The 22492-nt window shown below is 40.7% G+C and overlaps 1 protein-coding gene across 1 annotated transcript in view; it reads left to right on the top strand.

Moving 5' to 3' along the window:
* Positions 1 to 22492, top strand: part of ADGRG4 (adhesion G protein-coupled receptor G4) — an 84430-nt gene that overhangs the window by 26374 nt on the left and 35564 nt on the right. The window contains 6 exon segments of the mRNA XM_032428240.1: positions 57 to 144; positions 1989 to 2152; positions 3560 to 3692; positions 5402 to 5520; positions 13876 to 14092; positions 15091 to 15253. Coding sequence (XP_032284131.1) covers positions 57 to 144; positions 1989 to 2152; positions 3560 to 3692; positions 5402 to 5520; positions 13876 to 14092; positions 15091 to 15253 — 884 coding nt within the window.

Here is a 22492-nt window from a genome sequence, read left to right as displayed (position 1 = left end):
TATGATTGCTGTTGTTGACAATAAGCCCTGTACTCAAATGTGACGTTTGTTTAAAGATTTCAGTGATGATGTACTTTTGTTTTGCATTATTTTGGAACAGAGAGAAGGGCAAGGAATGGCTACAATTTCCCATGTACCGTCCAGGTAGGAGCTGAGTTTATTCATAGCTGGTACATTTAGTTCTGATTTTCCTTCCATTTAATTCTGTATTTGCAGCCTGTTGGTCAGAGTTGTCAGAAGGAGATCAAAGTACCAGGTGGTTATTTTACAGATGCTGTAATTGGGCTCTTGCCTTCATGAAATAAGTTGTTTCGGTTGGTCATGGTGCAGCCTAGCAGCCTGCCTCCTGCTTCTTTGTAGTGAAGAGAAAATGGGGTCCAAAGTGGTCATAATTTGGGGATGGGGGAATAAAGTGTTTGTTGTCGTCAAAAAAGTCCAAGAAATACTGAGCAGGGAAGTGGAAAAACAACATGGAAAGCTGCCTTGGTCCTGTTCAGACACATGGTCCAGCCCCTTCTGGAACACTGCTTGATGCAACTCAGAGAGGCTCATGGGAAGGTCACTGACATGTTCAGGGTGCTAAGAGTAAAGAGTCTGTTGCAGCAAAGGGAGAGGTTTAAAAAAAGAGGAGTCCTCTTTAGATTGGCAAAATGAGAGCTGGGAAGAGATGGGCTCCACGTGGAAGGGGAGGGCGAGCAGGGACTCCACCGACTGTGGATCCGTGGAGGAGGAGGCATGGCTTAGATTGGACAAAGAGAAAGTTTGAGTTAACACAGGCACATCTAACTGGAATACCAGTCAACAGCTGTAGGAAACGTTGGAAATGTGTGCTTCAAAAAGATGTATTGGCAAATAGAAATGGGGAAAAGGTCTAGGTAAGCTTGTGACTCTTTTTTTTTTTTTTTTTTAAAGATTTTATTTATTTGAGAGAGAAAGAGAGCATGAACAGGGGAAGAGGGGCAGAGGGAGAGGGAGAAGCAGACTCCCCGCTCACGGGGAGCTGGCCGTGGGGCTCGATCCCAGGATCATGAGCTGAGCCAGTCAGCCGTTTAACCAACTGAACCACCCAGGTGCCCCTAAGCTTACAGATGCTCTGTAATGGAATAGCAGAGGAAATTAGAATGTCTGAGGACCTTGCTCCAGCGGTTGAGGTCAAGGACAGCCCTATTCTTTCGTAACGTATCTTTTAGTGGGCAGAATACTCTAGGGAGGTACTAGATATTTGTGACCTTGGCTAAGTCTCAGCTCCCTCATCTGTGGAATGGGGACCATAATAGCTCTACTCATGAGGCTACAAATGTTAGCTACTATCACTACCATTATCTCCATTATTCTTCTATTATAGAAATAGGCCTTCTGCAGAACACATCTTTAGAGACTAATTGAGCATGTGCCATTTGCCTTCTTGCAGTAATGATGGATAAATTGGAGACCAGAAGGATAAAAGGTTTTCTCTGAAGGAATAAATCCTGAGTACTCCATCTTCTCTATTAATTTGTACAAGCTCCTAGAGAACGCATGGCTAGTTTTTTATTTTATTTTATTTTATTTTTTAAAGATTTATTTATTTATTTGAGGGGGAGGAGCAAAGGGATTGAGCAGACACCTCACTGAGTGCACAGAGAATCAGGGATTGATCCTGCAACCCTGAGATCGTGACCAGAGCCAAAACCAAGAGTCGGATGCTTAACTGCTTAACCGACTGAGCCACCCAGGCACGCTTAGTTGATTTTAATATAATGCAACTGTTGCTGACTGTTCTTTTGAAAATGGGTTTTGAGTTGTTTGTTTTGCATATGAGAAAATTTATCAGAAGATTCCAATATGCTGTCTCCCATCATTTCTTAAGATTTGCCCGTTGATAGATGTAAAATGTTTGTTATTTATGGACTCCCAATTAAGTCATCTGTGTAGAATTTCAGCACCACGGGCAGGTTGCGCTCTGTTGACGTAACTGCAACAGCATTCTTTCTTGCTCTGCTTTTTAGCTATGTTTGTCAGACCATCCTAAAGGCCAGCTCTTCCTTAGCAGCCACCGAATTGATTAGCAGGATCAAAAGTAAAATACATGGCAACCTCACCCATGGAAACTTCACCAAAGGTCAACTGACGTTATTAGTAAAATCTGAACACGTTGCGGTGAAAAAACTAGGTAATTGGGGGGAGGGGTATTCCATACACATTCACTCCCCTTATTAGAGAGCTCATAATGCACGCACAGTCAGACATCCTGAGTTCTGGGGGGAGAGGAGTTGTCTTCATGTTCCTTTCCACATCCTCAGTGCTCACTTGCCCTGACAACATTTCCACCAGTAAGAGCTTATGAAAAACACAGAGGGGTTACCAGAGACCATGGACCAGCTCTGGATATCAGCAGTGGCCAGTCCGTCAGCGGAGTGGGAGGACTGTGTCTCTTGCATAAATACCCAGAGGCCTGGGGAGCTTCCTCATTCCACACAATAACTGCCCAATAGATGCTTGCTAATTTATTGATTGATATAGCCAGGCTATTCATCTGGGAAAGTGATCTGGGAACAGTCCAGAATTTCTCTCAAGGGCATCTCTTTCCTTTAATGGTAAAGAGAAAGGCTATCGGACCACCACTCCATGTCCTTGCCATGGCTGCCAGTGGACTGCGGTGAAAACATCGGGCTAAGCCAGATAACATGCGGAGGATTTAGAACATACAGTCCCTGGCAACGAACTGATCAGGTAGCAGAGGGCAGGCTGTGATTGCAAGCGACAGTGAAATGGGAGGCAGACAAGTGTAGAAGCCACAGGCAGATCCCACTGTGCAAATGGCGCTCATGGCTGTCCTCAGAGGAAGCTGGGATTCTCCCGGCTCTCCGCTTCTCCCGGCCGCTCTGCCCACATGTGAAGGAAAGATTTCCGGAATCCGGGTCACAAACCCAGTGGGTGGTCAGTAGAAACCGGGAACTTATCACACACACTCAGCCCAGGTCACTTCTCCCTTAACGTGACCACACTTGGTGGCAAAACCTTGACCTTGGCACCACCAGCAGAGAAGAGCTCCCGTGTCTCATCCTGGCGATGGCAGATACATTGAGTTTACTAAAATCAAATCCACCCCAGAGTCCGTTAGGAAGGGAGGAACCATCCAGAAGGAGAAGTCAGCCTTTGGTTTCCTGTCACTGACAGTTGGGGGTACCTCAGAAGGAGGGCACTTGGCAGGTGAGGACTTCTGATTTTTTTGTGTATGGCTTGAACTTTTTTCAATGCAAATATAACATTTTTTTAAAACCAAGACCAAAAAAAAAAAACCACAAACAAAAACAAAACTGTCCTGTCAACTTGTGCTTTTAATGAAAAGGATTAAGTGTGAGTTTTTCCCGGGAGGCTTATTAAAAAAAAAAAAAAAAAAAAAAAAAAGCATTTCATGTATTTTCAATGAAGCCTGATTTAAATGGCCTGGTAGAAAAAGTTTTTATTTGCTGGTGTTTACGTATAGGGTAATAATGATTACCATAATAACAAAATGGATTTTCATGACACCTGTAAGTGCCTTTTACCCCTTCAAATGCATACGTTTTCTCCACAGAGCCGGGAAGGTGCAAAGCCCAGGAAACAGTCTCTAAATACAAAGGGACCTATAAGTGGCTCTTAACCAACCCTACTGAGACAGCCCAAACTAGGTGCATAAAAAACAGGCGTGGAAATGCTACTAGGATCTGGTACGTATTGGCCAAGTTCTAATTGTCGGTTCAGAGACTCAAAGATCCTCTTAATTGGGGCCATGTTTCCGTCATCTGACTGAGCAGCCCTCCCACCCCCATCCCCTCTACCCTGTCCTGCCTTCTTTCATCCTTTGGATCTACGTAAGCATGCACAGGCAACATAAGAGCATTCTAGAAAAATGTTCAAGAAGACAAAGGAGAAAAAGTCACCCATAATCCCACCACCACTGCTTTTAGGTTGGCGTATTTTTCATCTCCTTGTTCCCTGTGTGCCTTTAAGTTTTATGTAGTTTTATGTCGTGGTAATCACTGTCCTCATCTCAATAATGTGATTTACCTTTTCACTCAATAGTTGATCAAACATTTTCCATGTTTTATGTTCTTCTTCTTAATGACCATTTTGAAAAATTGCCTCAGAAGCTACCTCGTTGATGGGCCATAATAATTTACTAAATCACCCTTCTATTGTTGCCTTATCATTTTCCTTCTTTAAATCATCAGTCCCTCTTCTCTGACTCTCTGCTGTTAATGGTTTATGCCATTAACTTAAGGAGGCAGACCAGAAGGGCAGCAGGTTTTGTTTGACAGAGGCTTAAAAGCTCTCTGTTGGAAGGCAACATCTTGGACTGGGTCCTACTCTCTTTGTACATCTAATCAGTCAGCAAATCATGTTGGTTTTGTCATCACAATCAAAGCTCGTATGTACCCTTTCCTTTCCATCCCCACCGCCACAACCCCAGTGCAGACCCTTACTATCATCCCTTGTCTACTATTAGAGCAGTCTCCTCGCCTTCCCCCACTCTGGTTCCACATTGCCTCGGGTATTAAGTCTAAACTAAACACGGTGCTCAAGACCCACAGGCACCCTTTTTACCATGTCTGCCGGCCAAAAAGGGCCATTTGCTATTGTGGGCTCCAATGGGTGCCTCCCTGTGTCTAGGTCTCCACCTGTGCTATTTGCCCTGCTTCGGGGTGTGTGTGTGGGGGCTTTCTCCATCTCTGTCCTTTTAGCGTCTGGCTCAGCTCAAAAGTTGCAAATAAGTTCTCCTTGCTCGGTGGTTTGATAGATTCAGTTTTGTTGGTACAGTTTTTCATCTCATGTCTTGCCTCATAGATGTAGTTACATGTATGGACTCGAACCACCAAGTTACAACCAGCTCCTCCAGGGACCGGACCCCGCCTAGTTGTCAGCAGTCCTGGGTGCTCAATCAAAGTGCGAGCTCATTTGAAATGAACTGGATTGAATTGGATGAGGCATGGGGAGGGTGGATGATGAAGGCCGATGAGCTACAAAGGGTGCTATGCTCATTGCCTTCAGGAAATGATGTGCGGAGCTAGGGACCGCATTCTACCAGGAATTTCCTCTTAAAGTGGGGGTAAGAAGGGAAAGTGAGGGTAAGTAGCCATGTCCAGAGGGGCAACATCTCCGCCTCGACTCTCCCTCCGCTGAGCATTGCCAGGCTTCATCTCAGACTCTCGTGCCTTTTTACACCTCCTGCATGGGGACCCTACATTCCCTTGTTCCCCAAGAGCAAAGTGTTCTTCAACGGGGCTCTCACCTTTGCTATCTCAGCCCAGAGGCTGGGAGTGGGCAGAGGGGAGGCATGCCAGAGCTACACCGTGTTCCTTCTTTGTTTGCTCTAAGACTTTTCTGGCCTCATCCTCCAATAAGAAAGCTTTTTGTCCCTCCCTCCTCTCTTTTTCAGCTCAATCAGTATCCACACTGGCAAATCTCAGTGGGAAAAACCAAAGTTGAAACAATGCAAACTGCTTCAAGGACTTCCTGATAAGATCATGGATCTTGCTAACATTACTATCAGTGATGGTAAGACTGTTCTGTACACATTAATGACATAATGGAACCTCGGTTAGTTCGTCTGCTTGACCTGAGATGAGAGGGTACAGGCAAGCCTCACGTAGGAAAATCTACCTTACAGTGATCCAATTTCGGAAACTAAGGAGTTAATGTTGGTAGAGGTGGGGGTGGGGCATGCTAAGTTGGGACCGTCAGTGTTTTTTATTTTATAATTTTTGGCTAATTATTATTTTTCATTTCATTTTATTTTTTTAAGATTTTATTGATTTATTTGAGAGAGAGAGAGAACGAGCAGGGGGAATGGCAGAGGGAGAGAGAGAAGCAGGCTCCCCACTGAGCAGGGAGCCTGACTCGGGGCTCGATCCCAGGACCCTGGGATCATGACCTAAGCTGAAGGCAGAGGCTTAACCCACTGGGCCACCCAGGTGTCCCATTATTTTTCATTTTAAAACAGTTTTAATGGGGGGGCGTCTGGGGGGGTCAGTTAGTTAAAAGTCTGACTCTTGGTTTCGGCTCTCAGGGTCATGAGATCAAGCCCAAGTCTGGCTCCACGCTCAGTGGGGAGTCTGCTTTAGATTCTCTCTCTGCCTCTCCCACTGCCCCTCCACCTGCTCGCTCCCTTTCAAATAATAAATAAATATTTACAAAAACAGTTTTGGGGCGCCTCGGTGGTGCAGGCAGTTGAGCATCTGACTGTTGGTTTTGGCTCAGGTCATGATCTCAGGGTTGTGGGATCGAGCCCTGTGTCGGGCTCTGCGTTCAGCTTGGAGTCTGCTGGAGGTTCTCTCCCTCTCCCTCAGCCACTCTCCTGCTCTCTCTCTCTCTCTCAAATAAATAAATAAATAAATAAATAAATAAATAAAATCTTAAAAAAACCAAAACAGTTTTAATAGGTAATTCTTCACATAGTTCAATATTGCAAAAACAAAAAGGAAATACAGTGAAACATCTTCCCACTGCTCGCCCCAGCCATTCAATAAATATCCACAGAGGTATTTCATGTATCTATGCGGAAATTTACATACACACACACCATACATATACATATACATATGCATATACATGTATATTCTCCCTCCCTCTTAGTACACAAAGCGGAGCGTGCTCTCCATGCTGCTCTGCACCTTGCTTTTTTCTTTTAACAATATATTGCAGAAATTATCCTTTTAGTATATGAAGAGCTTCCTCATGCTTTTTATCACTGCATTATATTATACTGCATGGACATGCCACAATTTATTTCTTTAACCTATTTCCTGTGGGTGGGCATTTAAGTTGTTAATAACATTTTATTTTTACAAAACTGCTGTAATGGATTCTGTACATATGTCATTTTGCATAAGTGGGATATACTTGAAGCATAAATTCCTAAAAGTAGAATTGCTGGGTCAGTCATACTTTTGATGGTGTCAAAATGCTCTCTGTAATGCTTGCTTGCACTAGTTCATACTCCCACTTGCAAGGTAGGAAAGCACCTGTCTCAGGGTACCTCCAGCAACACAGCACGCTATCAGACTTTTGGATCTTTGGTGATGTGATAAGCAGAAATTGATATCTTGTTGTGGTTTAAAAAGTTTCTTATGAAGCTATTCACATATCATAACATTTTACCCATTTACTGGGTATAATTCCATGGTTTTTAGTATGTTCACTAGATTGTGCAACAGTCACCACTAATTCCAGAACATTTTGATCTCTCCAAAGAGAAGCCCCATACACATTAGCAGGCGCTCTCATTCCCCCGCTCCCCACAGCTCCTGGAAACCTCTAATCTACTTTCTTCTTTTAATTTTATTTTATTCTAGTAAGAACACTTAACATGAGATCCATCCTCTTGAAAAAATTTTTAAAGTACAATGTTGTATGGCTGACCTCCAGAACTTATTCATCTTGCTTAACTGAAACTTTATGCCTGTTGATGAGCAATTCCCCATTTCCCCTTCCCCAGCCCCCGGCAAGCACCATTCCTCTCTGTGCTTTTGTGAGTTCCACTATGTTAGATTCCCCATATAAGTGAGATCATGCAGTATTTGTCTTTCTGTGTCTGGCTTATTTCACTTAGCATAATGTTCTCCAGGTTTATCCATGTTGTTGCAAATGGCAGGATTTCCTTCTTTTTGAAAGTGAATAATATTCCAGTGTGTATGTATGTGTGTGACGTTTTCTTTATCTCTAGATGGACACTTAACGTTATTTCCGTATCTTGACTATTGTGAATAATGTAATGAACTTGTGCGTGCTGATATCTCTTTGAGATAGTGATTTTAGTTCCTTTGGATATACATACACAAGTGAGATTGCTGGATCATACAGTAGTTCTATTTTTAATTTGTCTTCCACAATGGCTGCACCAATTTACATTCCCACCCACAGTGTACCAGGGTACCATTTTCTCCACACCCTTGACAACACTTTGTTACCTCTTGATTTCTGATAATAGCCATCCTGACAGTTGTGAAGTGATATCTCATTGTGGTTTTGATTTCCATTTCCCTGATGATTACTGGTGTTGAGTACCTTTTCATATATCTGTTGGTCTTTTTTATGTCTTCTGAGAAATGTCTATTTGAGTCCTTAGTTCATTTTTAAATCAGGTTACCTGTTTGTTCACTCTTGAGTAAGAAATTTTTTTTTTTTGAGTAAGAGAAATTCTTAAAAAAATTTTTTTTAAGTAGGCTCCATGCCCAATGTGGGGCTTGAACTCACGACCCAGAGATCGAGAGTTGCATGCTCTATGGACTGAGCCAGCCAGGTGCCCCATGAGTTATAAAAATTCTTTGTATATTTTGGAGATTAACTCCTTATCAAATATATGGTTTGCAAATATTTTCTCCCATTCAGTAAGCTGTCTTTTCACTCTGTTGATTGATTGATTATCTCCCTTGTTGTGAGAAACTTTTTATTTGATGGAGTCCCACTTGTTTATTTTTGTTTCTGTCACCTGTGCTTTGGTGTCATATCCATGAAATCGTTGCCAAGATCAATGTCATGAAGATTTTCCATTATGTTCTCTTCTAAGAGTTTTTGATTTTCAGGTCTTGCATTTAAGTCTTGAATAATTTTGAGTTGATTTTTGTGTAAGGTGTAACAGGAGGGCCAATTTCATTCTTTTGCATGTGAATTTTCAGTTTTCCCAACACCGTTTATGGACGAGATTGTCCTTTTTCCATTGTGTGTTCTTTGCACTGTTATTGAAGATTGGTTGATGGTATATGTGTGGATTTGTTTCTGGGCTCTCTATTCTGTTCCATTGCTTTTTTTTTTTAAGATTTTATTTTTATTTGAGACAGAGAGAGAGAGCACAAGCAGAGAGAGAGGCAGGCAGAGGAAGAAGCAGTCCCCCCTATGTGGGACTCAATCCCAGGACCCTGGGATCATGACCTGAGCCGAAGGCAGCCGCTTAACAGACTGAGCCACCCAGGGTCCCTGTTTCATTGGTTTATAGGTCTGTCTTTATACCAGTACCATGCTGTTTTGATTACTGTAGCTTTGTATTATATTTTGATATCAAGATGTGTGATGTCTTTCTCAAGATTGATTTGGCTATTTGGTTTGTGTGTGTGTGTGTGTATGTGTGTGTGTGTGGTTCCATATGAATTTTAGAATTGCTTTTTCTATTTCTGTAAAAGATACCATTAGCTAGACTAGTTCGGTAAACTCCGTTGTCCCTGCAGTGTACATCTTCTGATTCTTCTCCGGAGAAGATGCAGCCTTGGTCTTGTACCTATTCTCCCTGACTACCAGGGATGACTGTGGTTCTAGCTAGGTTCTCTCTGTTTCTTTCTCCCATCTCCCTGCTGAGCTTCTGGATGGTGTGCCTCTCTCCGTATCACACCCAGCTGTTAGCCTCCTAATTGCTAGCTGATGGCTCTGTTGTTTTTGACAAAACCCCGGGGCATAAATTGCTCCATAGTCTGATCCCATTATAGTCCATCCCCTTGGCAGGGGCAGAGTATTGCCAGTCTTTGAGGCTTTCTCCCACCCTTCTCTGTGAAAAAAATATCTGTCCTATGGGGCAAGAGCTTGGGAGATGGTGGTGTGATGAATGTGTCCTTCACAAGGTGCTTCACCAGGGTTTCCCTATGGAGCAGGGGCTGTGTTTGAATTTGAGGGGAAGGGGGACTTGGTGCTGGCACTCAGACGCGAGCCAGAAATATGGGAACTTCCAAGGTTCACTGGCTCTCAAATCCACTCAGAATAGTTCTTCTACCCCAGTGACCTGGGGGAGATGGTAACTACCACTCAGCTGCCTAGCCCAACAGAGCAATTTTTCCACAAGGCAGAGCTCTGGGAGATGGGTGCATTTCCTAGCCCAAATGCCATGGCCTCCCACTGTACTGACCAAGTGTCCATAGATTTTGTTGATTAAATGCATCTCAGTTGGTTGGAAGATCAACCTCCAGAGACTTTGAATGGTTGTCTTTGCTAATTTTGACCAGTGTGACAGAGGTTGCTCTTGGTGAACTTTTGCCCAACCCCTCCTTACAGTGCTATTCTTGAAGTCCTGCCCCTCCTTATCGGTGTTTTGAAAGCATGCCTAAGTTTCCCTCATTGACTCTCAGTCTATACATACCTTGTTAGGCGTAGTTCTACCACGTGAAGCCCCCACCCCACCATGATGACTAGTTGGAAACTGAGGCACAGGACAGCCAGGGAATTGCCTTGAGGCAGTGAACTCCTCAGACTTGTCTTCCTTGCAGAAGATGGAAATTTGAGGTCCTTGCCAAGGAATATCTAGAAGAATTAGAAAAGTAAGCATGGCTCTGATGGTTTCTAGGTCCAAAATCATGAGTCACTAGGGAGGGTTGCAGCTTGAAGCAAGCAGGCAGCGAGTCAGAGAGGTCTGTGTTTCATGCTGACCTCCCTCCTCTGAGCGACACATTTTTCTTAGACACGATAATAGAATTTTCTCCTTAGGAGAAAAAGTTAAACAACCATAACAATAAGAAAAGCATTGCACTGAGTTAGGATTTTTAGAAAATTAACTGTCAGAAGTCACTTTGTTAAAAAAAAAAATCTGCAGAGGATGAGAACGGTTGCATGGTGGCTGTAATGTATATAACTGAAAATAAATTATCAAATTTATTAGCTTCGGAGGAAGGCTTCTCCTTGTAAGTCAGGAGCTTAATGAAAAATGAGTACACTGTAAGGGAAAGAAAATGCATTCACTTTGAAACAATTTTTCTTTAGCCTTCAATCTTGCTGACAAGCATTAGATATCTTGGTTGGAGAAAAACTTGTCAGTTCCCCAGTTAAATGCTCATTTTATGTAACTCCTTAATATCGCAGAGTTCAAAAAGGTACCCCTATTTCAAAGGTCTGTGGGTTCTTTGCTTTGCCCTGTCTTTGTGACCTCCAAAATACTGAAGATGCATCGCACTCTAATGAAGTTGGCTGGAACTTTTCACAAAGCTGTCTCCTGGGTGTGTCCATCTCGCTGCCTGGGCAAGATAGTGCATGGTGGAGAGAGAATGATGTAATTCCCAGGATGTCAGGGAGAAGGACTGCAAAGCACAGCTATTCCAACCCCCAAACTGTAGAGAAAAGGGGCAAAGTAGAACGTGATATCAAAGAACACTAGCTTCGGAATCAAACAGGCCTGGATTAAAATCTGGGTTAGAATCTCCGTGTCACAATTTCCTAATCTGTATAAAGGGAATAATGTTAGTACCCGTCACACAGGGCTATCATGACCGTTAAATTGGAGAATGTATGTCTAATGCCTTGTGGTATCTTGTCTCCAAAATGCCCACCATCGATTCATTCCCTCCTTGTCTATTAGAAGTTGAATCAGGGCTGCCTTGTGACTACCTAGCCCAGTAGAATTTGGCAGTGGTGAGGCTGTGCCAATCGTGGGACTAACTTTTAAGGGGACTGGAAATTTCTGCTTCCATTCTCTTGTATGCTCTCAGAACCCAGACAGCATGCTATAAGAAGCCTGGAAAATGTTTAACCACCAGCTCTGCCAAAAAAGGTAATTTTGTCGCACTTGCTGATTTCCTTGGTGTGATCCTCCCCTGATGGCTGAATACAAACTACAACATGCAATTACTGAACATGGAGTTGGTAAGAGATACACAGATACTGTAGATCTAAATAATCGCCAAAGCATAGATTACTAAACTGTAGCAAACTCATTAGGAAGTGATGAGTCTTGGGTATCCCCATTGTTTTTAATATAACTTATTTAATTAAAAGTTGATGTAATTTAATTTTTGATAATGGCTGTGTTTAATAACCAGCTCATAAAATTCCTGAAAATTTAACAATTCATTCTGACAAGTTGATACCAGCTGGCCCCAGTTATACCACTGGGAAAGGCCATGTGTCGGGAACAGCCTCAACTGACCCCCAGAGGACAAGAGCCCCAACTGACTGGTCCATGGGCATCAACTGCCAGCCGTGTGAGTGAGCCATCTCAGACTTCCAGCCCAGTCGAGTCTTCAGATGACTCCAGTCCCAGCTGCCATCTGAGCGCAACTGCATGAGAGACCCTAAATCAGAACCGCTCAGCGGAAACTGGTCAACACACAGAACCATGAGGGATAATAATGAATTCTTGTTTGAAGTCGTTACGTTTGGAGGTAGTTTGTTATGCAGCTGTAGACAACACCAATACTGGCTCATAGAAATTGCTCAGTCAATAACAGATATGATTATTGTTTTGATGGCTGCAATTATTGGCAGATTAATTGAAACTATTTCAAGCAATGGGAGATCTATTTATTTTACAACGAAGAAGGGAGGATTCCTTTTACTGCTTTGGCTCGAGGACTTAGAATTTTTACACAATGTGTGTAATTTGTCCTGAGTTTGACTTAAAAAACATATAACTGTAGATGAAAAGTCTACAATTACTTTCCACAATATAGTTAGTCTCCCATTGGCCTATTGTTTACTTTCCTCCTGCGACAGCAGGGACTGCAGGAAGTAAAGTCACACCACCAAGGCCCAAAGAATGACTCCAGGTAGGCAGCTCTGGCTATCCCATTTACAGCAAAGCCTGAAAATTTAATAAGAATGATAGATTGGTGAATGAGAGCACTATATTTTTCTTCCATCCCCTGTCTTATTGTTTTCTCAGTTTCTTTAACTGACCAGAAGACAGATGTAACAAGGACAAAATATTAATTTAGAAGTAATTATAACCCTGTTCAACCTCCCCCTTTCTTCTACCTCAATTCCTAGGTAGGCCATGGTTGGGCAGATTGAAGTAATGGTTAAGGGGGGGGAATTGAGAGAATCTCAGTTAAGATTGCTTAATTTACATTGACAAGGACAGAGAGTTGTTTACAGAGAGAGAGAGGGAGAAAGAGAGAGAGAGAGAGAGAGAGAGGATGATGTTTATGGTAATTTATTTTGTTTTCCCAAACAGACTTGGTTATTTGTAATGTAACCCAGGTTAAGTTATGAATATAATCTCTGTCTGGACTTTTTCTCAATGGATTGTATTTCTCGATTATTGTCCGTTATATTTCAGTTACTGGACTTAAATGTGAGTGCTTTAAGCTAGGAGAGCACCACAAGGAACTTAGTTTTATATGGGTTATATTGAACTAAAATCTAATTTGTATTGTATTTGTTTAACAAATACTGGCATTATGGTTATGACAAACAGAGGTCTTTTGTTTTAGAGATGCATACTGAAGTATTTATAGATAAAATGGTACGTCTGGGATTTGCTTTAAAATAATCTGGGGTTGGGGGAAAGTGGGTGAGAGTGTAGATAAAATAAGATTAGCTCTTCATTGACACTTGTTGAAGCTAGGTGATTCATGAGGTACATGGGGATTCATTATACTATTCTTTCTACTTTTGTGCATGTTTGAAAATTTCCATAATAAAAAGTGAAGAAAAAAGTGGGCGAGTTAATATCTATTGTTCTTACTCTCTCTAAAAAAAAAAATCTAAATGAAATTGCTTTTTATTATATGTGGTCCATATTTGCTTTTTTTCTGTGATTGCTGGTTCTTGACAGAAAAATATCATCACCACCCTTGATTATGAAAACACAGACTGAGTGTTTGCTGATATTTTAGTACAGGTGGGATCTACTTAACTCAATCCAATACTCAAAAGTCTTAACTTAATTAGAATCTAATTGCAAGATAATCTTCAGTGACAAAAAGGTTTCCCTGGTGTATTTTAAAAAGGATTTAATGAATAAAAACTTGACTTATGTGCTATTTTCTGGGACTCCGCTTATTGTAGAAATTGAGGTCCAGCCTTCTTTTTTATTGTAAATTTTGCTGCCTGGGTAGATATTTGCATTTGACTGCCTTTACTTTTTAGAGGGAAGGAAGCAGACCAGCATGGCCCCAAACTAAATAATGCAGGTTTTCCATTTCAATTTTCTTTCCCCAGAGAATGTGGATGATGTTGCAGAGCACGTTTTAAATTTAATAAATGCATCCCCCATTCTGGATGAAGAAGAAACAAAGATTATTGTTTCTAAAGCATCTGATATTTCCCAGTGTGATGAGATAAGTATGAATCTAACCCAGATTATATTACAAATAATCAATGCTGTTTTGGGAAAACAAAACAATTCAGCCTCTGATCTGCATGAAGTGAGAAATGGGTAAGTACTAATGCTTTGGTAAAATAAGTTATTTCATAAAACTTTATAATATTTGTTATTCATTCCTTTGCATACAGTCCCAAATTGTCAAGGTCAGGTGGCTATGCATCGAAAGCTGAGTTAGTACAGTGCAATGGGGTCATCCCACACAAATCCCAATTGTGAAGGAATGCATTGCAAAATTCTAATTCAACATTAATCATAGCAGCATTTCAAGTAGATAGTTGCCCCAAACCAAACCTCCACTCTATTTTCCCCACCCTGGGTGCTCCCCCAATACCTATAAAATGCATCCGCCCAGTGCTCAAGCAAAAAGCTTAGGCATAATACTAGTTACCTCCCTCTACCTCACAGCCAACCAGTAACCAAGTCTTGTAGGAGGCACCGGATGTGAGGTTTTTAATCCCTGAAATATTCCTCGAACCCATCTACTTGTGTTCATCCCCACCATCACCACCACCCTAGCCCCAGCCTCATACCTCTCCGCTGACCTTCCACAGTAACCTCCTAACTGGGATCCCCGCCTCTGCACTTGCTTCCCTATGGTCTTTCTTCTACATGGCAGCCAGAAAGATCTTTGCATGCACATATCAGATCATGTCATTCTCTTGCTTTTAAAACCCCTTGGTGGTTTTCTGGTACACGTAGAATAAAATCCAACTTTCTTGGCTTATGAAGCCATGCAGTATCTGGCTTTACATACAATAATGTCATTTAATCTTGACCCACCTTGCGAGAGGACTGCTAGGATTACCTCTGGCTTGCAGGTGAGTAAACAGAAGCTCGACCACGTTATTGTTAGACATTAGAGGAACTAAGACTTAAACCTGAGCCTGTCTGACTCCAAAGCCAGCACTCTGATTTACTAATCCCTTAAACAATATAAAGACAGTGATTAAAACTGAAGGAAAAGTCTTACATTGAGGAAATCTCGGAAGGAGAATGGGCCTTATATTCAAGCGGTAGGAATGCTCTTCTCTCCGTGCGGTTCCTTGCAGAATTCTGAGGACAATCGAGCGTGCTGGTCACAAGATGGAGTTTTCTGGGAGGACAGCAAATCTGACGGCAGACAGGCTGGCGTTGGCCGTCCTGCGGATGGACCACACATTTGAAGGCATGACCTTCGGCATTCGCTCCGATGAAGAAGGTGCAAACCTTGAGGTGAGTCCAGCTCGGGGAACTGAGAACAGATCAGGCAAGTCTTCGTTCACTTACTCCTTGGGAGAGAGAGGGGATACTTTTTAAAGGTTTTAGTGTTCAGAGGACCTTATGAAAATACAAATATCCCAGTGAAAGATTCACGTAGAAACCCCAGTAGCCTAACACCTTGGTTGGAATGATACCACCTTTGGCCCTGTGGCCCGAAATCATCTCACGTGTTACCTTATTATTAGCTACCATTTCCGGATGTTGGGGATGATGTCTGTACAGATAAGGAAACAGAGCAGTTGAGTAACTTGCTCAAGGACACACAGCCTAATGGCAAAGCCAGTATTCACACTTATGTCTGTCTGGCTTTAAAGTCTGGGCCCTTTCCATCACACCACAATACCTCAGCCTTTGGCAGGCCACAGGCCGCCACCCCCTGCAGAAGACCATTTGGGAGGGCGCCATTTTTTTTAATTTACTGTTTAAAAAAATTATAAAATTTCCATATGGGGAAATGCACAAATTCTAAGTATATATTTTCTGAATTCTAACAGATGTGTACATCTGTTTAACTCAAACCCCCATCAAGACATAGACTATTAGTGTCACCCCTAAAATTCCCCTCCTGCCCCTTCCCAGTCAATCCCCACAACTACGACCTCCCCTGGCAACCACTGTTCTGATATTTTGCCACCATAGTTTTGCCTGTTCTAGAACTTTATATAAATGGAATTGTAAAATATGTGCTGTTTTATATAGGACTGCTTGCGTGTAGCGTTCTTTTGTTTCTATAGTTCATTCTTTTTTATTGCTGAATAATATTCCATTGTATGGATATACCAAAGATCGTGTGTCTAGTCTCCTATTGATGGACATTGGGATTGTTTCTGGTTTTTGGCTATTATGAACGATAAATACTGCATTGAACATTCATGTAAAAGTCTCTGTGTGGACATATGTTTTCATATATCTTGAGTAAACACCTAGGAAAGGGATTGCTGGCTTATAAGATGTAAGTTTAAATTTGTAAGAAGCTAACATGCTGTTTTCCTAAGTGGATCATGGAGTGATTTTTCATTTTCTTTTTAAATCGAAGTACAGGGTGCCTGGGTGGCTCAGTTGGTTAAGCGTCTGCCTTCAGCTCAGGTCATGATCCCAGGGTCCTGGGATCAAGTTCTGCATCAGGCTCCCTGCTCAACGGGGAGCCTACTTCTTCCTCTCCCTCTGCCGCTCCCCCTGCTTGTGCTCTCTCTCTCTGACAAATAAATAAATAAAATCTTAAAAAAAATAAAATAGAAGTATAGTTGACACAGAATGCTACATTAGTTTGATTTTTCATTTTTTTAAAGATTTTATTTATTTATTTGACAGAGAGAGACACAGCGAGAGAGGGAACACAAGCAGGGGGAGTGGGAGAGGGAGAAGCAGGCTTCCCGCCGAGCAGGGAGTCCGATTCGGGGCTGGATCCCAGGACCCTGGGATCATGACCTGAACTGAAGTCAGACACTTAACGACTGAGCCACCCAGGGGCCCCTCATTTTTGTATTGACCATTTGGGAATCTTCTTTGGTGATGCATCTGTTAAAATCTTTCGCCCACTTTTAAATTGGGTTGTTTGTCTTCTTATTAAGTTGTATTTTTTATATATCCTGGATACAAGGCATTTATCAGATACATGTTTTGAAAATATTTTCTCTGCGGCTTGCCTATTCATTTCCTCAGTGGTGTCTTTTTCTTTCTTTAGAGAGAGAGAGAGAGAGAGAGTGAGTGGGGGGCAGGCAAAGGGAGAGGGAGAGAATCTCAAGCAGACTCTGTGCTGCGTGTGGAGCCCAATGTGGGGCTTGATCCCACAACCCTGAGACCATGACCTGAGCTGAAATCAAGAGTTGGATGCTTAACCGACTGAGCCACCCAGGTGCCCCCTCAGTGGTGTCTACTGATGAGCATAAGTTTTACCTTTGATGAGGTATAATTTATCAGTTCTTTCTTTTATGAACAACCTGTGACTTGTCTAAGAAATCTTTGCCTACCAGCAGGTCATGAAGCTATTCTATGCTTTCCTTTCAAAGGTCTATGGTTTTAGCTTTAATGGGTAGGACTATAAACCTAATTGAATTAAATTTTGTGCATGGTGTGAGGAAGTATGGTGTAGCATATGGTTTGGAGTTCATTTTGTTCTATCTAGATACTCACTTACTCCAGCACCATTTATTGAGACTTTTCTTTCCCCCTTGGCTTGCTTTGGCATCTTGGACAAAAAATCAATCATGCAGATGTAGGTCTATTTCTGAACTTTCTATTCTGTTCCATTAATTTTCTTATAGATGCGTATGCCATGATCACACTGTCTTGATCCCTCCAGTCTTGAAGTCAGGTAGTGTGAGTCCTTCAACTTTGTTCTTTCTCAAGATAGCTTTGGTTATTCTAGGCCTTTCCCGTGTCCATAGGAATTTTCAAACATGCTTATCAATTTGTACAAAAAAGAAATGTGTTGAAAGTGATTGGGATTGAGTTAAGCTATTGATTAATTTTGGGAGAACTGATTTCTTAGTAATATTAAGTCTTCTCATCCAGGAACATTTACTCAGGTCGACTTTAATTTCCCTTAGCAATGTTTTGTACTTTATTTATTTATTTATTTATTTATTATTTTAAGTTTTTATTTTCATTCAGTTAACATATGGTGTTATATTAGTTTCAGGTGTACAATATAGTGATTCAACACTTCCATACATGACCCTGTGCTCATCACAGGTGTACTTACTCCTAGGTGATAAATAGAGATAGACATAGACCATCAACTTTTAATTTTTATATACTTGCAGCAAATAATTGGAAAATTAAATTTAAAAAATTCCATTTGCAACAACATCAGAAAACATAAAATATTTAGGAATAAATTTATTTACTTACACCCAGCATGGAGCCAAATATGGGGCTTGAATTCATCACAGTGAAATCGAGACCTGAGCCGAGATCAAGCGTTGGACTCTTAACTGACTGAACCACCCAGGTGTCCCTTTGTTTTGTAGTTTTAAGCAGAGTAGTATCACCATGTTTTGAAGTTTTAAGTGGAGTAGTATCACATGTCTTTTTGTTTTGTTTTGTTTTTTTAAAGATTTTATTTATTTATTTGAGAGAGAGACAGAGAGAGCATAAGCAGGAGGAGAGGCAGAGGGAGAGGGAGAAGCAGACTCCCTGCTGAGCTGGGAGCCTGATGCGGGGCTCGATCCAAGGACCCTGGGATCATGACCTGAGCTGAAGGCAGACACTTAACCATCTGAGCCACCCAGGCGCCCCTCCCATGTCTTTTGTTAAATATAAAAATAAATTTGATATTCTATGTCTATCTCTAGCTATCTCTATCTATCATCTCTCTATCTCTCTATCTATCTATCTATCTATCATCATGATCTAATTTTGAATCCTATGAATTTGCTAAACTGTTAGTTGTAGTGGTTATTTTAGAGATTCCTTAAGACATTCTATGTAATGTCATCTGGCAACAGAGACAGTTTAATGTCTTTCTTATTGGTTTTTATTCCTTTTATTCCTTTCTTTTGGCCTTTTTGCTATTAGTGCCTCCAATAAAATTCTGAATTGAAGTAGTTAAACTGACATCCTTGTCTTGTTCTTGATATCAGAAGAAAAGTAGTCACAATTTTACCATTACTGTGATGTTAGCCATGGTTTTTTGTTGTTGTTGTTTTGTTTTCAGATGCCCTTTACTTGATTGAGAAAATTATTTTCTCTTTCTGGTTTGCTGAGAAATTTTACTGTGAGTGGTTGCTGGATTTTGTCAATTTTTTTTTTTCTGTATCTCTTGAAGCAATCACTTGGCTTCTCCCTTTTATCCTTCTAATCCAGTGAATTACACTGATTTTAGGATGTTAAACCAATCTTGCATTTTTGGAAGAAAACCTACTGGTAATGGTGTATTTTATATATATATATACTATATTATATACTATATATAATGATGTTTATATACTGCTATTTTCAACTTGCTTATATTTTAAGTATTTTTACACTAATGTTCATGAAGGATGTTGGTCTGGAATTTTTTTCTAATTTTTTTTTATCAGGCTTTAGATTAAGGTCATGCCAACTTCATAAAAGTGAGTTGGGAAATGGTCCCTGTTATACTTTCAGAAAGCGTTTGTGTAACATTGGTGTTATTCCTTCATCAAATGCTTGATAAGGTTCACTAGGAAACTCTCTGGGTCTGGAATTTCTTTGTGGGAAGTATTTTAATAGCAAACCTAATTAATTTAATGGATGTAGAGCCATTCGATGTTCTGATTCATCTTTTGTCTGTTTTGGTTAGTCATATTTTTCTAAGAATTTATTTCATCTAACTTGTCAAGCTTATTGATGGTAGTTCATAATATTTTGTAATGATTTCTTAATGTCTGTAGGATTTATAGGGGTGGTCAGCAAACTTTTTCTGTAAAAGGTAATAAATATTTCAGGCTTTGTAAGTCACAGGTGGTCTCTGTGTGATGAACATTTTTTTTTCTTTCTCTCTTTCCCTCCCTCCCTCCCTCCCCTTCCCTCTCTCCCTTCCTTCTTTCCTTCCCTCCTTTGTCACATTCTTTAAAAAATGAAATGTAAAAGCCATTCTTAGCTTGAGACATATGAAAACAAGCCTTGGGTAGGATTTGGCCTGCTGACCAATTTATCAATCTCTGATCTACAGTAAAAAATCTCTCTTTAATCTTGATAATGGTTTTTTTTTTTTTTTTAGATTTTATTTATTTATTTGTGAGAGAGAGAGAGAGCACACAAGCAGGGGGAGCAGCAGACAGAGGGAGAAGCAGACTTCCCGCTGAACAGGGAGCCCAATGTGGGACTCGATCCCAGGACCCTGGAATCATGACCTGAGCCAAGGCAGATGCTTAACCGTCTGAGCCACCCAGGAGTCCCAAATTCTTGATAATGTTAATTTCTTTTCTTGTTCTTTTTTTTCTCTTGATCAGTAAAACTAGAGATTTTTCAATTTTGTTGATCCTTTTTAAGAACCAACTTCATTAATTTTCTTTATCGTTTGTTTTCTATTTTGTTACCATCTGCTCTTAGCTTTATTATTTCCCTCTGTGTACTTACTTTGTGCTTATTTTGCTCTTCTTTATCTAGTTGCTTTTTTAAAGATGTTATTTATTTATTTGACATAGCGAGAGAGCACAAGCAGGGGGAGGAGCAGAGGGAAAGGGAGAAGCAGACTCCCACCAAGCAGGGAGCCTGATGCGGGGTTCCATCCCAGGACCCTGGGATCATGACCTGAGCCGAAGGCAGACGTCCAACCGACTGAACCACCCAGGCACCCACTTTATCTAGTTTCTTAAGGTGGATCCATAGGCCATTGATTTTAGACACTTCTTCTTTTCTAATATAATCATAAAAAACTATAAATATCTCTCTAAGCACTGTTCAGCTGTGGTCTGCAAATTTTGATATGTTGTATTTTCTTTCTTTCTTTCAGAAAGAGAGAGAGAGAGAGAGAGCACGAGCAAGGGGAGGGGCAGAGGGAGAAGGAGAGAGAGAATCCCTCAAGCAGACTGAGTGGAGCCCAACCCAGGCTTGATCCCACTACTCAAGATCATGACCTAAGCTGAAACCAAGAGTTGGTCCCTCAACCGACTGAGCCACCCAGGCGCCCTGATATGTTGTATTTTCATGAGCAGTCAGTTCAGAATATTTCCTACTTTCTTCTTTGATCCGTGGATTATTCAGGAGTGTGTTCTTTAAGTCCCAAATATTTGAGGAACATCCAAGACATATTGTTGTTGTTGATTTCTTATTTATTTCACATGGATCACAGAATGTACTCAGAATAATTTCAATCCATTTAAATTTGTTGAGACTTGTTTTATGACCCAGTGTGTGATCTATTTTGATGTTTCATACGCTTGAAACACTTGGTGTGTTCTGCAGTCGTTGGTTATGTTGTCCTACAAATACCAGTTAGATCGCAAAGTGGTCGATAATGTTGCTCAGATCATCTAGGTCTTTACTGATTTTTTTCTAGTTGTTTCCTAGTTTAGAGAGGTGTTAAAATCTCTGACTTTGATCGTGAAATTGTCTATTTCTCTCTTGTGTCAAATTTTGCTTTGTTTATTTTGGGACTCTGCTATAATATACATGTTGTTATGTCTTCCTCATAGTAACTCTAATACTAACCTATTTATCATTATGAAATAGTTCTCTTTATTTCTGGGAATACTCTTTGTCTTGCAGTCCATTTTATCTGATTTTAATATAGTCATTGCAGCTTTCTCCTGTTTACTGTTGTATATAGGTTTTTGCATGCACTTACTTCCTATCTATTTCTTCATATTTAAAGTGCACTTCTTGTAGATAGCATACAGTTTGTGTTTCACTTTTTTATCCATCCTGAAAATATCTGCCTTTGAAATGAAGTGTATAATTCTTTGAACATTTAATGTATTTTTTGGTCTGGTTGGATTTAAGACTACCATTTTATTTTATTTTCTACCTGTCCTTCTGGTTTTTGTTCCTCTTTTCCTGATGCCTTTTGGTTTATTTTAATATTTATTACAATTGAGCTTGAATGTTTTACCGACTATTTAGTTATATCTATTTGCATTATTTTCTTGATGGTTGCTCTAGAGATTACAATATGCATCCTTATATTTTTGTAGTCTGCTTCGAGGCAACATTGTACCAATTCATGTAAAACACACAAACATTGACCATACATATCCATTTACACCCTCTGTATTTTATGTTATAGTTGTCATATATATTATGTCTAAGATCAGAAACCCCACAAGACAATGTTATCATCCTTGTTTTAAAGAGTTTTATGAAATTGAAAAAAAATAGTCTTTTATATTTATATAGATATTTATAATTTTCAACGCTCTTCCTTCTTACCTAAACGTCAGAGTTCCATCTGATATTTCCCTTCTTCTTTTTTTAATTTATTATGTTATGTTAATCACCATACATTACATCATTAGTTTTTGATGTAGTGATCCATGATTCATTGTTTGCGTATAACACCCAGTGCTCCATGCAGAACGTGCCCTCCTTAATACCAATCACCAGGCTAACCCATCCCCCCACCCCCCTCCTCTCTAGAACCCTCAGTTTGTTTCTCAGAGTCCATAGTCTCTCATGGTTCGTCTCCCCCTCCGATTTCCCCCCTTCATTCTTCCCTTCCTGCTATCTTCTTTTTTTCTTAACATATAATGTATTATTTGTTTCAGAGGTACAGGTCTCTGATTC

This window comes from Phoca vitulina, unplaced genomic scaffold (assembly GCF_004348235.1).
Source record: "Phoca vitulina isolate PV1807 unplaced genomic scaffold, GSC_HSeal_1.0 scaffold39, whole genome shotgun sequence".
NCBI classification, from domain to species: domain Eukaryota; kingdom Metazoa; phylum Chordata; class Mammalia; order Carnivora; family Phocidae; genus Phoca; species Phoca vitulina.
This window is presented reverse-complemented; position numbering and strand designations above follow the sequence as displayed.